Here is a 23,618-nt window from a genome sequence, read left to right as displayed (position 1 = left end):
GGCATCACTGTAACTAAACAAGTTGCTAGTCACTTTTCTGGTCATGTATCAAGTTGTGCAAATGGAAAAACCCATGAAGATTTTCCAAAGTTTGACTTACCATATTTTTCTGTTTATAACATGCCCCCATTTATAAGATACCCCCCCATTTTCTAACCCCAAAATTAAGAAAACTTAGCTTTGAGGATTCAGCCTCTGAGCTCAGAATTTCGGACATTTTGTCTTTGTTGAATCTTGAGCCTAAAGGCTCCACCTCCAAGGAGGTGTGTTCCAGTTGGTTTGTTCAGAGTCAACTGACATCAGTACCATAAGTCTCCTCACTGTAGGAAACTCAGCCTTGTGGCTGAAGGGAGTCTGTTTACAGAGGTAAGGTATGTGCCATTTTGTTCTCTTCTCACCTATCTCAGCTTACTTCGTGTAAAAGATGCCCCTCAATTTTTAGGGTAATGATTTTAGGAAAAAGTAGTGTCATGTAGACGGAAAAAAACGGTAGTTGTTTTGCTTCTGAGTTTCCTAAATTCCAAATAATAAATTAAACTTTAAAGGTAAAGGTAAAGGTTCCCCTTGACAATTTTTGTCCAGTCATGTTTGACTCTAGGGGGCGGTGCTCATCCCCGTTTCCAAGCCATAGAGCCAGCGTTTGTCCGAAGACAATCTTCTGTAGTCACATGGCCAGTGCGACTTAGACACGGAACGCTGTTACCTTCCCACCGAAGTGGTCCTTATTCATCTACTTTCATTTGCATGCTTTCGAACTGCTAGGTTGGCGGGAGCTGGGACAAGCGACGGGCGCTGACTCCATTGCGTGGATTCGATCTTACGACTGCTTGGTCTTCTGATCCTGCCGCACGGGCTTCTGCGGTTTAGCCCGCAGCACCACCATGTCCCTCCAAAATTAAACTTTACCTTTGATAATTATTTGTGTTTCCAATGCAGTTTGTTTGCATGGTTCAATTGGTCATAAATTTATTTCTGTTGTTTTTACATGTCTGTGTAAGGTACCCAACCCTGCTTTATACATATTTTTATACTAGAATGATACTCATGGGATTTTACTCAAGGGAGTTTACAAACAGTCACAATGACAGCCAAAAATTAATACAACTGACATCACAGGCATTATTCTCCAATTATATATAAAAATACAATTGTGCTATTTTGGTGTTAGCTCTAATAACAAAATCAGTGTGCTGTTAAAACTTACCCCAGAATAAGTGAGCCTGTTATCTTTGCAATTTTTCCTTAAAAATTAAAAACTCAGTGTCAGTAGACATGCACAAAGGTAGACTTTAGTAGAAATATATTATAACAGAAATAAGGGTGGTTGCATAAGAGTTATCATGCACACCAACCAGCTCATTTTTTGTGTGACATCACATTGGCACAAAACTGGGAAAGTGAGCAGGAACCAGCAAAAGGGGGGAAATTGCTGACATATTGCCCATATTTGCAAGGTTTCTCCAGCTGGATTTTGGCCATTGTTTAATTCAGTAAGTAATTCATACATAATGACTCAAAATTAATGAGGCAGACATATAAAGAGATCATTATTTGGTTGATAAGAAATGAAAAGTGGTAAGGACCAATGATGTAGTAGTGAAGTGTGGGATCAAGAAATGTCAAGATATCTCATCTGCTCCTGTTGCAGCATATGGTGGAGAAATACCCATGAATACACAAATATTTTTCCCATGGCCATTCCTTGCTTCAGAAAGTAGGAGATGAAAACATTAATAAAATAGGTCAATCTTGGTTTATATTTCCAATCATTTACCATCTTACGCAAGAACTCTTTAACACGAGTGTTTAGAACAAGGAGACACTAAATGTACTCATTATTTTAGGTGCATAGGCAGACACCCCATTTTTAAGTGGTGTGCACTATGCATGCACATTATGTTAACATGCCACCATACAGTTTTGTGCCCCAACCCAGGAAAAATTCTAGCAACGGCCCTGTCTCCTGTCCAGGCCTATATAATGGGGATAGAAAGTCACCCAAACAAATATTATCAGGACAACTGTCTCATGATCCTGTTCAACATCATGACATCCCATGGAGAGGCTGAGAAGGGAGTTGCAGCCAAACTCCAGCTGGTAAGTTTCAGGTAAAATAATCAATGCTATTCTTCCATTAGACTAGTTGTCATAGAATTGAACTTACTGAAATCTTTCCAGGACTGGTCAGTTTTCTGAGCTGAACCAAACGTTCCTATCTTTCTACAGCAAATACCACAATAAGCCACGAGCGACATTCTGTAAAGGTACAAAACAGTAATTTAGCAGGTCAGTCTACATACAACCACTCTCTCACATGTATTTTAATTGTGTTTTAATAGTTTTATCTTTTATTGTATTTTAATTGTGAGCCGCCCAGAGACATTTGGGTAGAGTGGGTGGCATATAAGATGAATGAATGAATGAATGAATGAATGAATGAATGAATGAATGAATGAATGAATGAATAAATGAATAAATAAATAAATAAATAAATAAATAAATAAATAAATGTACTAGTCCACTTGTCAGCTGTCTGGAATGGCTGTACTATAGATACTGCAGGAAAAACATAACATTGTTCAGGAAACTTATGAACTTTGTTCTGGATTATGACCATTAACTGGGATTCTGCAAACTGGAGGTATTTGGAATGTACATCGAAGGGAAGATTAAAGATGTCACTGTGTACAAAGTTTGCCATTCCCTTTCAATAACAAATGGGAAGAAAGACACAAGAGTTTTCAACCTTCTCATAACTGAAGAAACTCTTTTCTACATTGAAAGTGGAGAAACAATTCACTCTTATACTCCAGATTTACTTAATACTCAAAGGAACGCATTTCTACTGACTGCTAACCGACACAGTTTATGGAGAGCATTATAAGTCCCTACTACAACACTTAAACTGGTTGTGAGTCTGTTTACAGGCCCAATTCAAAGTGCTGGTCATAAAGCATTATACATCTCGAGTACAGGCTATCTGAGAGGCCATATCAAGCAATATCAGCTGTCCTGGCTTTTAAGGTCTTCGGGAGCGGGGGGCTTCTCTTGACTCCATTCCCAGGTTCATTTCACGAGAAAACAAGAGAGGGCCTTTTCAATGACTGCTTCTAGGCTGTGGAATGCACTTCCCTGGGAAGCCAAGTTGTCACAATCCATCGTCCTGCTGGCAGGCAAAGATCTTCCTTTATGGCAGGGTTTTCACTGACTTGGGACATATAGGGACACACTACATTGACTGAATTCAGGAAAATGTTTTTAAAGTATTTTAAATCATATTTAATGTCATTATCTGCCTGATTGTTTTTACTATTATATGTTATAGTGTTTTTAAGAGCACCTACTATGTTGCTGAATCCCCTATGAGGAGGCACATGTTTCAAGAAAGTAGCTATGGTTACTCTGTTGCAGCAAAAACACCTAGAGTTCTTTGGCACCTCAAAGACTAAGAGTTTCATCTGGGATAAGCTTTTATGTACTCGACCCCACTTTTTCAAACACATTTGTTGCGATTTTGTAATCTAAGTGTTTGGAGAGGTATGGATGGATAAATGGTCCTGAATGTTTATGTGCCTGTGCAAATTCTCAAGTGACACATGACTTTTGCACGCAAGACAGATAGGGCATATACCGTTTCACATTGATTACATGCCAACCAATGCAGGTTTTCCCATGCACAATATACAGGATTCCCCCTCATCATGAAAAGTGTGTGCAGAGGAGGAGTAATCATTATTCCACACCTGCACAATAGCCTTCGGAACTTTTGAGAGCTGAAGCAAAAGTTAGTAAGTATCCCTTCCACAGCGCACACCCATGCAGTGCACCCAAATACCTCAGTTCCTCATGTCTACCCATGCTCGATAACTGACATGGCAGACTAAGGGGAGGTTGTGTGGGTAGTGTGAATTCATGGATGATCACTCAAATAACTATAGTTCTTCTTCATGGAATTTGTGAATCACGCAAATGGGTGAACAGCAAACTCACTGGCTGGTGGGTTATCACACCATAATGGAGGATATCGCCGCCATGCCAAGCACAGCATCCATTTTACTTCTGACATCAATTTTGTAATGCTCAGCAAAGGCCAACATCTGTGACCATGTTACCGTTCTACATATATTTTCCAACCAGATCCCCTTAAGAAAAGCTGTAGAGAAGGAGACAGCTGTTGTCAAGTGTCCTTTCAAATGATCCAGTCGCGGTCTCTTTGCCAATTAGCAGCAGAGCTTAATTGTACTGACGACCCATTCTGAATAAGTGCTGGGAAGTAATTTGAGTCCCCAATTTGGAAGTCTGGTAAGTTACAAACAGCTGGTCAGTCTTTCTAATATTTCAAGTCCTAGAGATGTAGAAGGTTAAGGTTCTGCATACATACAAAGTATGCAACATTTGCTCCAGGTTAGATTGAGGCAATGGGGAAAAAACAGAAAGGGTAACGGATTGAGATGAAACTTTGAGATTATTTCAGGGAGGAATGAAAGGTCAGGGAATGCCATAGCCTTATCCTTAAATAATTGAAGGGACAGTGGACTGTGCCTCAGAACAGTGATTTCACTTGTCCAAAGTGCTGAAGTGATAGCTGCTAGAAAAACAGTTCTGTAACATCCATTGTAGACAGGCGCTCAAAAGAAGACATTACCTAATTAAGTATGAGGGACAGAGGCTATTGCAGTGGCAGTTGTTTGACATCCGGAAGTGTTCTGTAACCACTGGAGAAATGTCTTCAAAATAAGATTTTTAAATAGCTGAGATGCCACAGAACCAGGGAGTTGTTTAGAAACTATAGCAGATAAACAGACCTTAACTGCTGAAAGTCATAATCCTGACTCTTTCAACTGCAAAAGAAACTGAAGCATCATATGTAAGGAGGATTTTAAATTCATTTCCCCTATAGATGCTACAAGGGAGGGAAAAGTCTCCATTTACACTTGCAAGTCTTTCTAGTTGATGGTTTTTTAGACTCCTGCAAAATCTTCCTTATTTGTGGTGAATGTGTCATGCTATTAGTTTCAAGGTTTGTATATCCTGCTGAAGGATGGTCCCTTCCTTCTGAGATAACAGACAAGGGCGGTAGCAGAGATGCCTGAAGGAAACCACTATCCCTTTAGAATGGCAAACCATGGCTGCATGTGGCATTCAGGTTACAAGGATAATGTTTTCTTGACACAGCTTTACAAACACTTTGTTTATCAGTGGCAATGGTGAAAAAAGGTAGAGATGTCCTAAATCATGAAGGCATCCTGCAAGGAGTTGACACCTTTACCGTGCAGGAAGAATAATATTGACCCTTTGTGTTGTTTTCCATAGCAAAAGGTCTATTTGAGGGTTGCTGCACTGACAGTGCAACTGTTATCCTCCACCAATTCCCATATGTGATCTTGAACCATTAACCTGTTGAGAGCCCACAATATTTTTGCCTTATCTGATCATGTGGATTGATAGAAAAAATATGGTGCTCCAGGCATCACTTCAGGAGGTGAACTGTGAGAAGCAACAGGAGGGGAGAGTGAGTTTCCACATTTGTTGATGTAGTATATAAACGTTGTGCTGTTAGTGACCACTTGTACTGGCTTATCAAAAGGGGTTGGAACACTACCAAAAGCTCCAGTCTCTTCATGTGCACCTCTTTTTCTGTGTCTGACCACAGCAGTGAGCACCCCACCCCAGGAGACTGGCATCACTGGTTAGTTGCACCTTTGATCTCAGCATCTTGAATAGTTTTCCCATCAAGATATTCTGGACATAGGATCACCAGTGAAGTTACTGGCTGAGCTCTAGGGAAACAGTCAATTTCTTTGATGTGGACTCTCTCAGTGGGTTGAAAGACATCAAATATGCCTAAAGAGATCTGAGCTTTACTCTCCTGTGTGACGCCACAGCCATCACAGATGCCATCAACCCTAGCAGTTTCTGTACCGTGTGAACAGAGATTTTTGTGTGAGAGTGATAGTAGGACAAAGAAGTAGAGGGTAATGTTCTGGATATCAGTTTCAAAGCAGAGAGCTTAGTACAGGACTCCTTAGATCTAAGAGTGAGAGCAACATGGGGATGTGCTAACACATCCTTGTTAATCTGATTGTAGAACTGAACTCATCTGGAAGGAGGGGGCGAGATCTCTGAATATTCCACGATGTGATTTAGCCAGACAAAGTATAAGATCCATGTATGAGTTAATGTTTTGTGATGCGGAGGATGGGTGTGCATCACCTACATCTGATTCAGGAGTAGATATTAAAGTAGCCATTGATTCCTGAGATTAATCAGACTGTACATCAGATAGCGATAAGGAAAGTTTGCTAGTACTGTATCAGATTCTTTATCTTGGCGTTCTGCATGTTCTACAGACTTATGAGAGGAACTTTTTAAAATTTCAGTAGAGGACAAAGTAGTAGCAGAATATCAATGCTGTGAAGATATTTGGACTAGATATCGATGTTGAGAGTTATGGTGTCCATTGGCCTCCAAATCTGACCCTATAGGGAAAAACTTACAGTAGAAGATAATGAAGACAAAGAAATGCAGGTTTCCCATACACAAGACTCCCCCTCATCCTGAAAATTGTGTGCGGGGGGGGGTTAATCATTTTTGGCAAATGAACAGCTCATGAACTGGGCAAAAGATGCCTTATCCCAAAAGGCGGGATGATCTGTGATTTCAAGAAGAACGAATTTCCTGAAGGTAGTACCTCATTTTTGTAGTGCCTCGTAAATCAACTTTATAAACCAGATTACTTGCTGCTACGCAAGTATGAATAAAAAAACACACAACCCAATCCGTAGGCGTGGAAACCACTTTCGAACATTTACTCAGAGGAAAGAATTACTCAGAAGAATGAATTCATTCAGGTTGAAAGCGAAATATCGCAGACGAATACATTCTTATTTACTACAGTTCCTTAATTTTACGTTCGCGATATTTCGATCCAAATAATCCTGCCGAAGAAATCTCCCCCCTCTCACATACAATTACGGGGGTGACGATGTCTAGCAAAGACAGCGTCCAGCCGCCTACAGTCCCGTATCTGCCTTCCGAAGCCGATCTCGCCTTCGGCTTCCTTCGGAGCCCTAACTTCACCACCACACACGAACAGCGGCCTAGAGCGGCCGCCTCGGCCCACCCGGGGCCTCCCACTCCCTTCCCGTCGCCCCTTCCCTTCCCCGACCCACCTGTCAACGCCGCCGCCACCGCCTCTCCGGACCGCCTACAAGCTCCGGCGTGACGTTTTCCAAAGCTCACGACGCACGCGCAGCCATTGGGCTTCACCCAATCCGAGCGAGAGACTGAGAACGGCGCATGCGCCCTTGTGAAGGCCACTTCCCGTTGTGCGGCTGTTCTGCTCGCGCTGCTTCCGGTTGCGGAGCCGAAGCTGCCGGGCTTTCTCGTTGTCAAGGCGACGCCACTCGTCGAGTGAAGCGTAAGTGGTTTTGTGTTTGTTCGTTTTCTCTTCCTTCCCGCGGACAAAATAGCCGTTGGTCCTTCTCTTTCTTACTCCCCCCCGGCTCCCCCCCTTTCACTCATTCTGCATCGTTTCCTTTCCGACGCTTCTTGCTGGTATTATCTCTTGATTTTGGTGGGAAAGACAAAGGCGGTGGTGAATTCTGAATCATGAAAACGTTTCTACCCACTTTGGAGGGACTGTGGGACGGGGGTCTTTTTCTTTTCAAAAGGTATGTTCGTCCTGTATCTTTTTTTATGATTGTTGTTCAGTTTTGTATGCAAAGATGCAGTTATGTATTTATAAGCCAGACTTGCTGAATTGGTTTGTTTCAACAAACGCAGCCTTAAAAGAAACGTGAGCTGTGGTTTCGGATTCAGTCTATCGGATGAGGTGATTGTTGTCGCGAAAATTCAGGCTTTGGTGAATCTGAGGGAGTGTAGCCTACCACAATATTAATTTGTTTGTTCTGCTTAGTTTTCACATAACACCTCAAGAACTTAAACGCAACGGAAAGTCATGGTGACTTTTAGTATGCCAAGAGTTTAGCCTTTCATTTATTTGCCTCTTAAGGTACTACAGTAATGCTGCGTGCAGTAGGATACAGTACAACACGAGTCTGTTCAAAAGTAGGGTCTTTCGAGTTCATTATGTCAAGGTCAGTGGGCGTGGGATTGTGCTAGAAATAAGCAAAAAGATGCTTGGAGGGAGATCACCTCTGCAGGGACAATAACACTGGTATGAAATAGAAACAGCTAAGAGAAACTACAGCTACGTTTGTGTGGTATGTGTTTGTACCTCTAATTTACAGACTTTCTCCCTTTAAATTGATGCTTGTATATTAAGGGCTAAGCTGTGTAATGTAAATGCTGGTATGTATTCAGAGTCTTATTCAGAGTTGTACTGTAGCTGTGATCTAATAATTTGTTCTTGATCTTTGACTGTGATTCTGTGCATATCTACTTCAAAATAAATTGCATTGCATTCATTAAGTTGTACTTCCATAGATACGGAAGTTAAACTCTGATATGTCACCATTTTCATTCAGTTTATAATTGTGGCTTTAAAAATAGACATTTTATTCTTGATGTTTTTATTATTTTGTTTAGGTACCTGACTTTGTTGAGAAGATGGTGAATGTTCTGAAAGGAGTACTTATAGAATGGTAAGCAGTAACCTAATTGCAATGCCGTCCTATTCTATTTAGCCTATAAGGCTAAAATCTTGTGTAGTTATGTAAATAGCTTAACCTTTGGAAGAGATAAGGTCTGCCAATATTTGTGACATTGTAGTTTGCTCCCAAAAGTTATCTCAATGGTGTAACTTTGCAACTGGATTTTAGCCAATGAATATCTAATGCAAGAACTTCCATATGAGCCTACCCGGCAGTTAAGATCTAGCCAGGGGGCCCTTTTGGAAGAGCCGTCCCTCAAGGAGGTAAGAGGGACGGCTTGTAGACAAGGCCTTTTTGGCAGCTGCCCCCAGACTATGGAATGCCCTCCCGACTGAGATTCGTCTGGTGCAGACACTGATGACATTTCGGCCCCAGGTCAAAACCTTCCTGTTCCAGAAGGCTTTTAACTGAAATAATATTAGCTGTGGGTCCGATGGCAATTTTATATATATATTAATTGTATTTTAATTGTTGCATATCTTTGTTGTATTTTGGATGCTGTAAGCCGCCCAGAGACCTTTGGGTAGTGTGGGCGGCATATTAATTAATTAATTAATTAATTAATTAATTAATTAATTAAAATAAACTTAATCGCCCAGCTTCCAATTTTTTTAAAAAAACGTTACTACACGAAGCTCATTATCAAAATATTGATAGTATATAAAAATAATAATGGAATTCCTTTTTATGGATAATTAAATTAATTATTTTTAAAACTGCATTTGCAAATTCTCTTTACTCACCTGAAGTATCAAATATAACTACCTTCCACTTTATACAGTTGACAGATATTCTATGTCACAGTGGGAGTGAGAGTTTTGTTCCTTTTGGACTGCAACTCCTACAATTTGCCGGAACCCTAGGAGCTGCAGCCCCAAGTTGTTTAAAGAGATGTTTTTCATCTCCATGTATCACTCACTTTGTTGCCATTATACTGGCCTTTCAAGAACAAAGGAAACTGCTCCCAGTGGTGTTTGGGAGAACTGCAAGTGTTCATTGGGTTTGTTTTAATGGTGGAAAAGGCAGAGTGTGATTTTAAAACTTGATACAAACATGCCAAAATTAACCTGAAGTCCTGTTTTTATAGGTTAATTTTGGCTATTTTTTCTTATTCCATTAGCAATTTTTTACTTAATTTTAGTTATATAGTATTTGGATATGTGGGGAGGGTTGACCATATACTTGTAACTATAAGCTAAAATCAATTGTTGATCCCAACCAAAAGTCCCATTACATCAGTGAGGTTTAAGTATTCATTTAACAAAGTCCTATTCACTAAGTTGAGTTACTCTAGTTGGAGCTAACAATTATATTTGGCTTTTTTAAAAATAATAAACTTTACAATTACAGGTAGTTTTTACTGCTCAGTAATTCTAAAGGCTGATCAGTTTTCATGACTAAAAGATAACTAACCACAAGTGAAATAGCTCTCCTTCTGAACAGTTCTGCAGTTAAATTATTCCAAAGGTTTGTAAATTTAATTCATCAAGGTATCATCTGATTTGATCATAGTTTTTTTCATGTCTCCCCAGTGACCCAGCCATGAAGCAGTTCCTCTTGTACTTGGATGAGTCAAATGCCCTGGGGAAGAAATTCATCATACAAGACTTGGATGAAACACATGTCTTCGTGTTAGCTGAGATGATTAATTTCCTGCAGGAAAGAGTGGGAGAGTTAATGGACCAGAACTCTTTTCCCATTACACAGAAATAGAAAGTGTGGACATATCTTCCTGTGCCACACTGCAGTCAATAGATATGGAATTGAAAGTTTTTGCTAACTGATCTGATGCATATTGGATAGACATGGTTGTGAGGGTTTGATATTAGCCTCCGACTGTTTCTCAAATAAAACAGTTTTTTAAAACTGAAATCCAAACTGGTGTTTATTTCGTTAGTCAACGATAAAACTTCTTTTAAGGTGTCCTTTTGTAACGTCTCTTGCGGTACTAATGGGTGCAGTAAGGGCAACCAAAGATCAGAGTCAAAGGGATTCAGAGTCTTAGCCTCCCATGGTCTAGGTAAAAACGGGTCATAACTGGGAACAGCAGGCTTCTCTTTGTCACCTCTTAATAACGGTAGTGTCTCTTCATCTCCCTCCTCTCTCCAAAGCGGTTCTCCCTCTCTCTCGAAGGGACCCCACGGTCCTGGAGGTACGCCATCCTCTGTGCCTCCTCCGCATGCCATGCCCAGCGTTCCTCTGCTTTCTGGGCCACTGCTTCCCTTTCCTCCCTCAACCTTCTCCTCCATTCTCTCACCTCAGATTCTCCCCAGTAAGACGGCTGCTGAGGTAGCCCCTTTCTCCGACGGTAGTCTGCTTCTTCCCGTGGGACTTTAATCCTTTCCCATTTCCCAGTCCACGGATCCTCGACTCAGATGAGTTCCCAACCCCCTGGTATACTGTCGTGCTCCCTATTTATAACTCCTATTCCTGCCTCTACTATGGACCTCCCCCACTCTTCTCTTCCCGCCAATTCTCCTTCCGTCTGCGTCACCACGGTCAGACCCCGTAGGTTTGCTTCCAGCTCCCGGGTGTCTATTCCCTGGTGTACTCTTTCTCGAGGGATTGGCGGTGGAGTGGTCTGCACCTCTTTAGATATTTTACAGGTGGATGGCACTCCAACGAGAGCTTCTATGCTCTCCTCCCGTTTATCACAATTGTCCCTATAATAAATGAACTGTGTATTAATTTACATGTCCTGTATTCTTTTTGATTACAGTATCTTAGTATAGGAAAGTTTGGCAGTTTTGATGATAGCTAATAAAGTGAATGTTGCCAGCAATGATTTCAGGATTGCTGGTGTGAGTAGATTAGGCTCTCGTGGTGGAGGATCACTGTTCATATTCAATTACTCTCTGTAATTCTCCTTTATAAAGAAGACAACAGTTTTGTAGACCAGCCCGTATGGCACCTCTACTTGTCACTTCTCTCTAGAATGACAAGGAACCATTGGTGAGCACTCTTTGGGTATTACAAGGTGTCAAGACACGTAATAATAGCATCATCTAGCTCACTTTTTATCAGTTTGGCTGCTAGAATATCATGAGTGACCTTTTCAAAAGTCTTTCTGAAATCAAGATACATACACAGCATTCTCTTCATCTACCAAGCACCTGACTCATTAAAAAAAGACAATATTAATCTGGCATGACTCATTTTTTAGAAACTCATGCTGGGTCTTTGCAGCCATTGTATTATCTAAGTGATCACAGACTGACTGTTTAATGATCTAGATTACGTTTCTGGTATTGATGTTAAGCTAACTGGTTGACAGGAGCCTGGATCTTATTTTCCACCCTGGTTTTGTTCACATCCAATTGGCAGGGACTCACTTGTTTTCCAAAAATTCATAAGAATTAAAGACAGACTCTGAAAATACATCTGCAAGTTCCTTTAATACCATGGCATTCAGATTGTCTGGCACAGGGGGCTTGAACTCGTTTAAAGCAGCTACATGTTCTCTTAGCACCTCTTTGCCTTTCTTGGGCAGCAGCCTACTTCCTTCCTACTTTATTCTACCTGCACTAGGTTGATTCTGTTTTGCATTTGTGAGAAGACATGGACAAAATAGGTGTTTAACAGTTCTGCATTCACTTATATTTCTGTTTTCTCCATGTAGCAGACCTACATTTTCTGGGCTCTTGCATTAAGCATAGCTTAAAAACCCTTTTTGTTATTTTTAATTTATCTTGCAAACTTGAGCTCATTTTGAGTTCAGTATTCCTAACCTCCTTTTTAACATTATTGGCTACTTCTTTGTAATCTTCCATGGTGATTTGTCTCTCCTTCCATTTCTTTCACATGACCGTCCTAAATCCTGGCTCATCTGAAAGCTGCTTATGTAGCTACCCAGGTTTCTCCAGGTGATTTCTACTCAAATGTTGTCCACCAATGTTTCGTGCTCCAATTCATCAATCTCCTCACAGTTGTACGTATCCTTGACCTTGAATATATATATTTGTGTATGTGTCTCAGTTCCTAAATCAGAATATGTTACATTGGATCTTATCCATTTTTCAGGTGATTTACAAGTACTGTATGTCTCATTAGATTATTATGTAAATAAACATTGTTATAGCTTATGTATGAAATGAAAAAAACAGCAGGGGAAAGAATTAAACAAGTTTTTGTAATATTGGCTGTAATAAGGTTAGCATGCATCACTTGTGGAAACGTTTGCTGGGCCAAATGTTTCCCCACTAAATTAAAAGCATACACATTGTTAGGTAGTTATTGTCGTAGTATAGTTACTAATTATTATTTATTTAATTTATACCCCGCCTATCTGGCCCACCATTTTCAAACGTGCTTAACAATCTCTATGTTCCTATTGTATAGTGAAACTGAGATGTTTAGAGCTGTGTTGTCAGTCTGTGGATGGGAGGCATTTGATTTAAATCTGGAACATGTCCAGAGGAGGACAACGGAAATTATATATGGAAGCTACTCCATGGTGAAAGTTTGTGGGAGTTGGGTATGTTTATCTTGCAGAAGTAAAGACTGGCAGGTAATATATAACTGTTTTAAAATATTTGAATAGCTGTCATATGAGAGAGGGAGCATGCTTTTTTCCAGATGATAGGACTAAAATTCAAGTTACAAGAAGGTAGATATAGAGTAAATGTTAGGAGGAACTTCTGTTAGGTGGAGCTCAACAGGAGAATGAACTGCTTTGGGAAGGTGGTGGACTTTCCTTCATGGGTGATTTTTAAACATAAGTTGGATTGCTCCCTGTCAGGGATGCTTTAGTTGTAGATTTTCTGCTTCAGCAGGGAGATGGAACCTTGTGTGGTCCCTTCCAGCTTAACAGGTTTATGGTTCTATCACTCTAGGTAAACATTCAACATTTCATTTAGTGAACTACTTTGCTAATAATTCTCATACTACAGTTTTTCTGTGCAGTATTTTATGTTTTGAACTTTTTTTGCAGATGGGAGAAATCTGAATTTTCATTTTTAAATATGGAATTTTAATCAGATGCTTTATGCACTTCACAAATGAGAAGGCTCAGTTTTATTTTGTTGTAAATCAGAACAGTCCCTCTAGTAATCTCAGAGGCTGGTCACTTTGAAATAAAAGTGTGATATATAAGCTATCTTTTACATGTGTATTCCAACTGACCATGCTTTGTGAGCAATTCTGGGAGTATAATCCAAAAACACAAATACACATCTAGGTGCTCAGAAAGTATGCCAGTAAACAGGAGCTTTTACCACATTTTACAATAGAACCAAAGGATCCCATAGTTCAGTGTCTGACTCTTGTATTCTGTCTCTTTTAGTTAGTTCATTCCTCCTTCTTTTGGAGTAGTAGAGTAACTTCTTCTTTGAGACTGCTTTCATGCGCTGATTGCATTTTGGATTGGACATTTATAAGTGCAAAAGAGAGGCTCAACTACATCTGTGCAGTTAAAGTGTTGCGTAATTTAAGATGTTTTCCGATGTGTGGATGTGTTCTTCAGATATCTTTAGTATGGCAGAACTGTCCCATTTATCAGAGCTGGGAATGTTTGGCCTTGTAGATGTCTTGGTTTATAACTTACCATTCATCACAGTGCCTAGAAGGTGATGAGCCATTGGCCAAAACATCTGAAAGACCAAATGTTTCCAGTCCCTTCCATAATTAACTGGACAGTGTGTAGTGTCCTAGGGCTACTCCTGTCACAACTGCAAACCTTAATGCTAACCCTGTCATGGCTCTCCCTCTAATTTTCCAGTTGAAACAATATGATTTGACTGAATATCGCCTTAGCTGGATTTGGCCCCAAACTGATCATAACTAAGTATTCCATCCATGAAAACTAGAATAATGTAGAGCGAATATGCCAAAGGCCAGGTACTTCCAAAAGAAGGATTGATTTGGGGGTTTGATTATATAATTTTACTTTTTCTCCTCATTCTGTTTCTTTTGGGAAGCAATTCTTTCTTAACAGCAGTGATTAACATTCAGTTACTTATTTCTTTATTCTTTCATCTCAAATGTCTCTTCTTATTGTTGATTGTTTCAATCCAAGTATAGTCTATTGCACTGGTTCTTAACCTTGGGTTACTCAGGAGTTTTGGACTGCAACTCCCAGAAGCCTTCACCACCAGCTGTCCTGACTGGGGTTTCTGGGAGTTGCAGTTCAAAAGCATCTGAGTAACAAAGGTTAAGAACCACTGGTCTATTGCAGCTTAAAACCTAAGAATGAAGATTTGCTTTACAGCAATCTTAGTTAAAATATGCAGGAGATTACACTTTTATATGAGAAACACTTTTCTGAAACGTTATTAATACAATATAGGTCTTGGGAAGATTTGGACTTCATGTAATCATTAATATAACTTTCTGAGAAACTTAGGAATCCAATAGCCATTATTTACTATAATATTAAAAAGGAGAGGCACTGAAGATAGGCTGTTATAAAATTATAATACTATTTCTGCTTTTTCAATATTGCATTAGGCTCAAAGGCACATGTGTACACCATTGTTAATATTTCTAGGATGGGTACATATAAAAGTGCAAAAAGAAATACCATGGAAAATGTGTCATATTTCGAAAGGCAGTAATTAAATCAGGTAACCCTAAGTACGCCAGCAGATGGCAGGAAATAAATGTATAATGCTGTAAATTCCTTCTTGTTTTTTAAAGTAGAATCTAACATGGAGAAAATATTCCAAAACACAGATATTCATGACAGAATCGTAGAACCAGATTCTGGAAGGGACCCCAAAGGTGACCAAGCCCAGCTCCCTGCAGACGTAGGAAATCTATTGCGAAAGCAAACCTAATAGGTAGCCATCCAACCTCCACCTAGAAGCTTCAAATGAAGAAGAATACACTACCTTCCAAGGCAGTCAGTACCACTGGCCACAATTCTATTGCACAACTACACACCTGCAACTTGAGGCGATGCCTGTGGTAATTGCATGAGCACCAAGCCAGAAGTGCTATTTCTGAAGCACTCCTGCTGGCAGCTTACACAGTCAGCTGTTCTGGAGATGCATGACCAACTGTGCAATTGCAAAACAATTCCTTGTTGCCAGGCATTTTGCCCAGCCCATTTATGTTGGTGTAATTTTTGTGCTACGCTGGCATGAACAGGATACTGCGAGGCACTTTTCAACCTTGCAGCGAGACTTATCCTCCCACCTCCTGCCAGGAGTGGTTAGCTGATTGCGATCGGCGAAGCCATTGGAAAAATCACGGCATCCGCAGCAGCAGCGGATCAGTGAGTGGATTATTCAGACCCATGGGGCTGGACCCTTGTTATCGCCACCTATGTGGGGATATTTGTATATGTGGGGATATTCATATTCAAATATGAATACCCCCATCTCTAATTATGAACCTCCCATCTACAGTGGTGCCCCACTTGATGATGATAATGCGTTCCAGCAGAATCGCTGTACAGTAAAAATCGTCAAGCAAAAGTAAAAGACCCATTAGAATGCATTAAAAACCGGTTAATACGTTCTAATGGGGGAAATACCTCATCGTCCAGCGAAGATCCTCCATGGGGCAGCCATTTTCCAGTGCCTGTAAAGCGAACAATCAGTGGCTAAACACAGCGGGGAGCCATTTTCACAGCGGGTGGCCATTTTGCGACCCACCGATCACCTGTTTCAAAACCATCGTTAAGTGAAAAATCGGTTCCTGAAGCAGGGAACCAATCATCCGTAAAGTGGAAAACCCCATAGGAACGGTTGCAAAAAACTCATCGTAAAGCGGATTCGGCGTCAAGCAGGGCACCACTGTACAATGAAGGGGTGTCACAATCACAATTACATTTTTGTTCTTAAAATTTCTTACTGATGACTGGCTGCTGCTTTTTCAGTTTGTCTTTGTTCTTGTTGAAGTTCACTGAAGTTCCCTGCCCAGGGGAAAATGAAATGTTTTAATAGATAAGTGCTTCCATACATGAAGGCCAAAAACAAGTTGGTTGATTTGGGACAATGATCCTGAGGGAACAGAGCAGTAACCTGAATGATGCAAGTATGAAAGGCTACCCAATGTACTCTGAATATTATATGTCTGTGAAGGATAGCTTAATGAAGCAAATAGTCTGTTATTATGCATGTTATGTACTGTATTATTCCAATTATTATGCTTAGAACACAAATAAGAGGAAACTAATTCGGTAGGGAGGATGTTCAGCTCAGCAATCATTAAGCCGGATAATCAGGTATTACAAGCAGTATGTAAAAAGCTGGAGAATAGCCTTTCCAGATTTCTCTGGACTCAAGCGCTATTAGTTGTGCCTGACATAATTTGGCATGGCTGATGCTTGAATGTTTTCAGTTTTTGAGGAAGTATTTGCCAACAAGTATAGGTCCCAACATATGTATTGGCTAGAGACTTGTCTTTGATAATAACCAGAGATGCTTTGTCTGAAAGAAGCATCTATTCACACAACTGCGATATAGGCTATCCATATGATTAGGAACCCTGTTGGATGGTATTGTCTTTCAATATAACATTAGCATCGGTTAGGCTGGTTAGTGCCATGATTTCAGACAGAGATAAAAAACATGGTCTTCTCTACCCCTTCTGAACATATGGAGACAGAATGAACAGGGGTTTGGATTCTTACATTCAACAGTGACAGCACTGTTACTCTCTCATGTCAAACAGAAATAACAATAGATAAAGACTTAAAGTTTGACAAATTGCGAATGAAAAAGTCACTAGGATATGCTATTCATCAAGGAGTTCTGAAAGAGATCTAATTGGCAGTGGCTTATGTCCTTGTAATGTTTCAATAAAACATAAATAAATTTATAATACTCTAATATTATTTGCTGAAACATAGCTTATATATGGATTAAAAAAGCAAACAAATACAGAATAATGTGCAGTGTAACTATAGTGGCCACTAATAACTACCAAATCTCTTTTCTCCTTTAAAGCAAACGCAGCCCTTAAACACCAGGAAACCCCTAGCCATGTCATTCAAGCAATGTACCCTCTAATTTCAATCCTGCTGGGTGGGGCTCCACTTCTCTCTCTCTGCACCTCCACCCCTGCGTGTGTGCACGACTCTGCCCCCATGCACTAGGTTCTGTCACGACCGGAACCTAACGTGATCGCTGCACAGAGGGAAGTGGAGTCGTGTGCATGTGCCCAGCTTAGTGCGAACCTTGTATCCAAAGGATTATGACAACTTGTAAAAAAATTATTAAGTGAGCACATCCTATCCTGATCCCTTCCTTTCATTGGGAACTTTCTATTTCCCCTCTTTAGGTCCCCTGGCTACTTCTGTTGCTTCATTCACACCACGTCTCATTTTTCTTGCTCTTTTCTTTTAGACCTAGCCATCTGTAGCTCACTTCTGTACATAAAAGAATTCTTGGCTCAGACAAAGTGTAGTAAAATCCAGAATTTCTGTTTCAAAGTAGTGAACCAGCTATCTATCAGATGCTAATAAACTGAACATAAAGGTAACCAACTCAGAACCCAGTGTTTCAATCCTGATTATGTAACCTACATGATTGATGTTACTTACTATAAGAACCAACTTATAGTGACCCGGACAGTGTTTTTAAGGTAAGTGAAATATGTAAAGAGTGGTTTTATTAGTTCCATTCCTCCAGTCAGTTTCCCTGGCCAAGCGGGGATTCAAACCCTGTTCCCCATAGTCCTAGTTCATCACTCAATCCACTACATCAGTGGTTCTTAACGTGGGCGATAATGCCCCCCAGGGGGCAATTTCATTTTTCAGGGGGGCGGTAGAATGAAAAGGGGCGGCATGGGGGCGCTGGAGCAGAAGGGGGGCAGTAGGGGGGCGCTGGAGCAAGCCCAACCTGTTAAGATGGCTGCAGCCTTTTTACAGTGTGCATGAATATATATTTTCCTCCAATCTTAATTTAGTTTCAGAATTTTCGTCTTGAAATGTTTAGTTCCTGCATTGTGGTCTGTTTTTATGCCCTTTTTATATTTCTTTTTGCGTCTTAAAATTCGCTTGCAACTAAATCATTAAATGTTACTTTTTGGGGGCATTTCATTTTCTTAGAATTGAATTTTGTTTTCAGGGGTCATTGGATTTAAGTGTAATAAATAAATAAATAAATAAATAAATAAATAAATAAATAAATAAGATATCACCACAGGGAGGGGGGCGATGATAACTTCCTCAATGGCTCAAGGGGGCGTTTCTTTCAAAAAGGTTAAGAACCACTGCACTACATCATACTGGGAACCTACATGATTGGTACCCACTGATTGCCTTGCAATCCACAAATTCATTTAATCACTTTTTCACTCTATCTGACTAACTGGCCAGTCCCAATTGGAACAGAACCATTGGGATTTACTATGTGTTAGCCATTCAGCAATGGATATAGTGAGTCTACTGCAGCTGGAAGCAGACATTGGATTAGGGGTAGAAAGGGTACAGGGAACTGCACCTGAAAAAAGTTACATCATACTGTCAATACAGTATTCAGAAAATATGAGTTAATGGGATGCTGGAAAGATTAAGGGAAAACAAGAAAAAGTGTTTTAAAGGTTGCCAAGAAAGTGAAAGCACAAATGAAAAAGTACTACATGAAGAGAGTTTACATTAGTCATAACTGTTTTCTAAATAATTCCACTACTTTCCAAAACAATTGGAAGGTTTGGGAAGAAAAGCCACTAATAAGATGTGAGCCAGTTTTCTTAAGAAAAAGGAGATGATAATGTAATGTGAACAGAGAACAAGAAATATAAAAGGGGCAAAATGTAATAAATGAAAAATGTGGAGTAATTACCTTAATCAAGCAGAGATAGTCTGCATTATTTAAGAAAAGTAACAAACCTCACTGCTAAATGACTACATTGACATGGTTTCCATGTATAGTGGTGCCTTGACTTACAAATTTAATTGGTTAGAGCCTTGTGGCGCAGTGGTTAAACCGCTGTACTGCAGCCAAAACTGTGCTCACGACCTGGGGTTCAATCCCAGGTAGCTGACTCAAGGTTGATTCAGCCTTCTATCCTTCTGAGGTTGGTAAAATGAGTACCCAGCTTGCTGGGGGGGGGGCAATGTGTAGTCTGCATAATTATTTTGTAAACCGCCCAGAGAGTGCCTGAAGTGCTATGGGGCGGTATATAAGCAGCACGCTTTGCTTTTGCTTTGCTTTTGGTTCAGGAGGATGGTCATAACTCAAAATGGTCATAAGTCAAAGCACCATTTCCCATTGTAATGCATTGAAAATGCAATTCATTCCGGCCGAAGAAAAAAAAATCACCCATACAAAAAAATTGCTGCAAGACCGGTCGAAAACGCAATTAATCCTTTCAAGCCGGGGAAAGGGGGAAGCAATCAACCATGCAAGACCCATTGCAAATGCAAACAAGACAAAGCAAAAAGCAATCATACATGCAAGACCTAATGCAAAGAAAACAAACAAAAAAAAATCAACCGTGCATGACCCACCTCAAATGCAAACAAGACAAAGCAAAAAGCAATCAAGCAGACTGTGCAAGATCGGAAATGGGGAGGAAAAAACTAAAAAGCAAACAAACTCCTCAAGACCCATCGGAAATGGGGGGGTGGAATCCAAAAAGCAAGGAAACCCCCCGAGACCCATCAGAAATGGTGGGAAAATCCAAAAAACAACCAAACCCCCCAAGACCCATTGGAAATGGGGGAAGAAAATCCAACAAGCAAGGAAACCCCCCAGGACCCATCAGAAATGGGGGAAAATCCAAAAAGCAACCAAACCCCCCAAGACCCACTGGAAATAGGGGGGAAATCCAAAAAGCAAGGAAACCCCCTAAGACCCACCAGAAATGGGGGGAAAATCCAAAAAGCAACCAAATCCCCCAAGACTCATTAGAAATAGGGGAAGAAAATCCAAAAAGCAACCAACCCCCCCAAGACCCATTGGAAATGGGGGAAAAATCCAAAATGCAACCAACCCCCCCAAGACCCATCGGAAATGGGGGGAAAACAAAAAACACACAAACATCCCGAGACTCATTGGAAATGGGGGAAGAAAATCCAAAAAGCAAAGAAACCTCCCAAGACCCATTGGAAACAGCGGGAAAACAAAAAACACACAAACCTCCCAAGATCCATCACAGCACAGAAACATAACTCTCCCCAGCCCAAAACCACACTGCAAAAACATCAAGAACAGTTTTTCAAAAAGCAGAAAACAGCAGTTTACCTTACCAGGCAGCCTCCTCTGATCACACACACACTTAACTGCTGGGGCAAAAGAGCTACAAAGAAGCAGCCTCTTTTGCCACCTACAGTTAACAATTTGAATTTCCCGCCCCTTTACCTGCCTTTTTCTGTTCGTAACTTGAAGCACCAGTCGCAAGTAGAAGCAAAATTTTCTGGCCAGAACTGGTCATAACTCGAAATGGTCATAAGTAGGGATGTTCGTAAGTCGAGGCACCACTGTAGATAAATATATTAGTTGCTTACAAGCAAAGGAGTGACATAAACATGTTTATATTTCTGCTTTTAAGCAGACATTTATGCTAAGCCAGAGAAGTAAGCAATTGTTGCTAAGAAGCAGGGGTAACTAACTGCTTCATACCAGATTAGATAAACAATAATTTAGAATATAAATGACCTTTGTTTCTCAGAATCAGAAGCAGCAACAGCTGTGAAATACTTCTTATCAAGGGAGAAAGATAATGAAGAGGCTCCAGAAAGTACACAAGGATATTTCCTCCTTAGACTTTAACAGGCTCCTTTTGAAATGTTTTTCTGTGTGTTAAAACATGCTTAGAGTTAAATAATACATTTTACTTTATATATTTCTACTTTAAAAACTTTTTGATGCATTACACTGCTTTCTGCTTCTTTCAATTTTTTTCTTAAGAACTCTATGCATTCTAGATATGTATTCTCTGCCCTTTCGATTATAAGTTCCTGTATTTTAAAATGTTCCTATATTTTTGAAACATAAATATAACACAACTGAAGTATTTGCCTAAAACTTAAGTTTAATTTTCATAGAGTTATGCCTACAGTTTTACACAACTGTAAGACTTTTGGATTTTAAGCAATGTACCAAATAATTTTTCTTACAACTGTAAGATATTGGGATGTTACAACAAATCTAAGTATTTTTATGTTAAGGAACTTGTAAAAACGCTTGCAAAATTAACAAGTTTTGTAATTGACTGGAATTACTGCAGCAAATAAAATACTTATACTGAAGGTACCCAGATGAATTTTGAAATGCTTGTCAATACCTGTCTGATTTCATCTGGGATTAACTCTTTACTGGGATAATGTCAGCTATGACGTATCATAGGTTTCTGTTCTTTGCCTAGATCAAGGGTCTCCAAAGTACAGCCTGCGGGCCACATCCACCCCGCCTGGCCATTTTATCTGGCCCATGTGTGCAGGTGGAAGTGTGTGTGGGAGTGCGTTGAGCAAGAGTGCATGCGTGTTCCTTCGGCCCTTGAAAACATCACAAATATGTGGCCCTCCATGTGAATAGTTTGGAGACCCCTGGCCTACATCTATAAATATCTAAAGGACTCTTGGGGAAGTCAACTGCCCTCTAGGAGTCTGGCAGTACCATATTTACAAACACAGTGAAATACAAGTATAGGCTGCAAAGATTACTTTAAAAGAAAGCAAACTAAGTACAGTGGGGTCTTGACTTGAGAACTTAATCCGTATTGGAAGGCGGTTCTCAAGTCAAAAAGTCTGTAAGTCAAGTCTCCATTGACCTACAGTGCATTGAAAACCGATTAATCCCGTAACAGGCCGTTTTTGTTCCATTTTGGTTTTTTTCTGGTCTGTAAGTCAAATCTCAGTCTGCAAGTCAAACCTAAATTTTGTGGCCAGAGAAGTCTGTAACTCAAAAAGTCTGTAAGTCAAGCCGTCTGTAAGTCAAGGGTCCACTGTAACAAACACAGTCAAAATATGCTAGGAAAACAAAATTAATGGTAATCAATAAACAGCAAACAGAAAAGGAAATGCAGTTAAAGATGCCAAATGAAAGCAAAGGGTGTACACAGGGATTGTGACAGCATAAAGATGAAATAAACCCTTTCAGGATATATATCGAATGATGTGATTTAGTGTGATTTTACTCTATGGGCATGGAATACTGGACATTAAAACAGGCAACTGTAAAAAAGATATAAGCATTTTAAATATAGATTAATTGAAGGATATTAAGAACTTAACAGGTCAAGAGGATAATCAACAAAGGGAATTAAAAAAGACCAAGAAATCACAAACATGTAAAATGCAGAAAACTATAATCTGTTAGCCATTACATTACAAATAAAAAGTATATATTGTCACCACTTGCTCATTTAAAGTGAAATAAATTGGAAAAGAAGTATGGGAAGGAATTTTCTTGGCTGAAAAATCCTGAAGTGCTATCATGTCCAAGGTCAGTATAGCCAAAATGATGTCCAAACTCCAATAGGAAACAAAGGGGAAGAAGAAAAATGTGTATAATATTTAACACATTTATTTATATAATAGATTCAGGAGGTGGGGATACCATGAGGTGTGGATACCTCATGAAGGTGTTCCTGACCGTTCTTTCTGCTTTTACACAAATGTACTTACAAATCACTCCCAAGAAAAAAAGATAGCCATTGAACCTTTCCTCTGCTGACATTCTGAATACTGCTAATGCTATGTTGTTTTTAGCCAGGAAAACTGCTCTCCTTTGAATGGAAACTGTAACTGTGGGCTTACTGTATAATCAGAAGTGGTAATATGATACATCTTTATAGAAATTGTACTCAGTATTTGAACAGTCCTGTAGCAGAAAAAGCACAGAAGTATTGAGATACGAATAGAAAGGCAGGACAGAAGAAAAAGAAACAGGAACCCTGGAAACTAGAAGGCATTGTGAAAAATTAATACTCCATGCTCAAACTAGTAGAGACCTCATTCTGATCATCTTAATTATTTCAACTAGTTAATGTGTCAAATATAGAGCAAATAAGCTGAAGTTTACTTGACCAATTAATGGTCTAAACCAGTGGTTCTCAACCTTGGGTAACCCAGGTGTCCTTAGACTGCAATTCCCAGAAGCCTTCACCACC

General features: G+C 39.9%; 2 protein-coding genes across 4 annotated transcripts in view; one reads left to right on the top strand and one right to left on the bottom strand.

Moving 5' to 3' along the window:
• Nucleotides 1–7,297, bottom strand: part of SERAC1 (serine active site containing 1) — a 35,946-nt gene extending 28,649 nt beyond the window's left edge. For both annotated transcript variants that reach the window (XM_072994814.2, XM_078383218.1), the window contains exons 1-3: nt 7,173–7,297; nt 2,165–2,256; nt 1,205–1,241 (exon numbers count right to left, since the gene is read on the bottom strand). In XM_072994814.2, the coding sequence (XP_072850915.2) occupies nt 1,205–1,241; nt 2,165–2,255 (128 nt within the window). In that variant the 5' untranslated portion in view covers nt 2,256; nt 7,173–7,297. The remainder of the gene's footprint in view (nt 1–1,204; nt 1,242–2,164; nt 2,257–7,172) is intronic.
• GTF2H5 (general transcription factor IIH subunit 5) lies at nt 7,285–10,487 on the top strand. 2 transcript variants are annotated; one of them, XM_020809599.3, is made up of 3 exons: nt 7,285–7,420; nt 8,551–8,606; nt 10,148–10,487. In XM_020809599.3, exons 2-3 carry the CDS (start codon nt 8,572–8,574, stop codon nt 10,326–10,328), a joined length of 216 nt encoding a protein of 71 aa, XP_020665258.1. In that variant the 5' UTR covers nt 7,285–7,420; nt 8,551–8,571; the 3' UTR covers nt 10,329–10,487. The 2 variants fall into 2 exon arrangements, with proteins under 2 accessions (XP_020665258.1, XP_020665266.1); XM_020809607.3 differs by having other exon boundaries at nt 7,409–7,673.
• Nucleotides 10,488–23,618: the final 13,131 nt, after the last annotated feature.

Source organism: Pogona vitticeps, chromosome 1 (genome assembly GCF_051106095.1).
Source record: "Pogona vitticeps strain Pit_001003342236 chromosome 1, PviZW2.1, whole genome shotgun sequence".
NCBI classification, from domain to species: domain Eukaryota; kingdom Metazoa; phylum Chordata; class Lepidosauria; order Squamata; family Agamidae; genus Pogona; species Pogona vitticeps.
The sequence above is the reverse complement of the archived record's forward strand: the minus strand, read 5'-3'. Positions and strand labels throughout refer to the sequence as shown.

Coding starts and splice junctions, on each gene's coding strand:
- GTF2H5 (XM_020809599.3), top strand. CDS start 8,572: ATGGTGAATGTTCTGAAAGGAGTACTTATAGAATG. Junction 8,607..10,147: donor AAAGGAGTACTTATAGAATG/GTAAGCAGTAAC, acceptor ATGTCTCCCCAG/TGACCCAGCCATGAAGCAGT.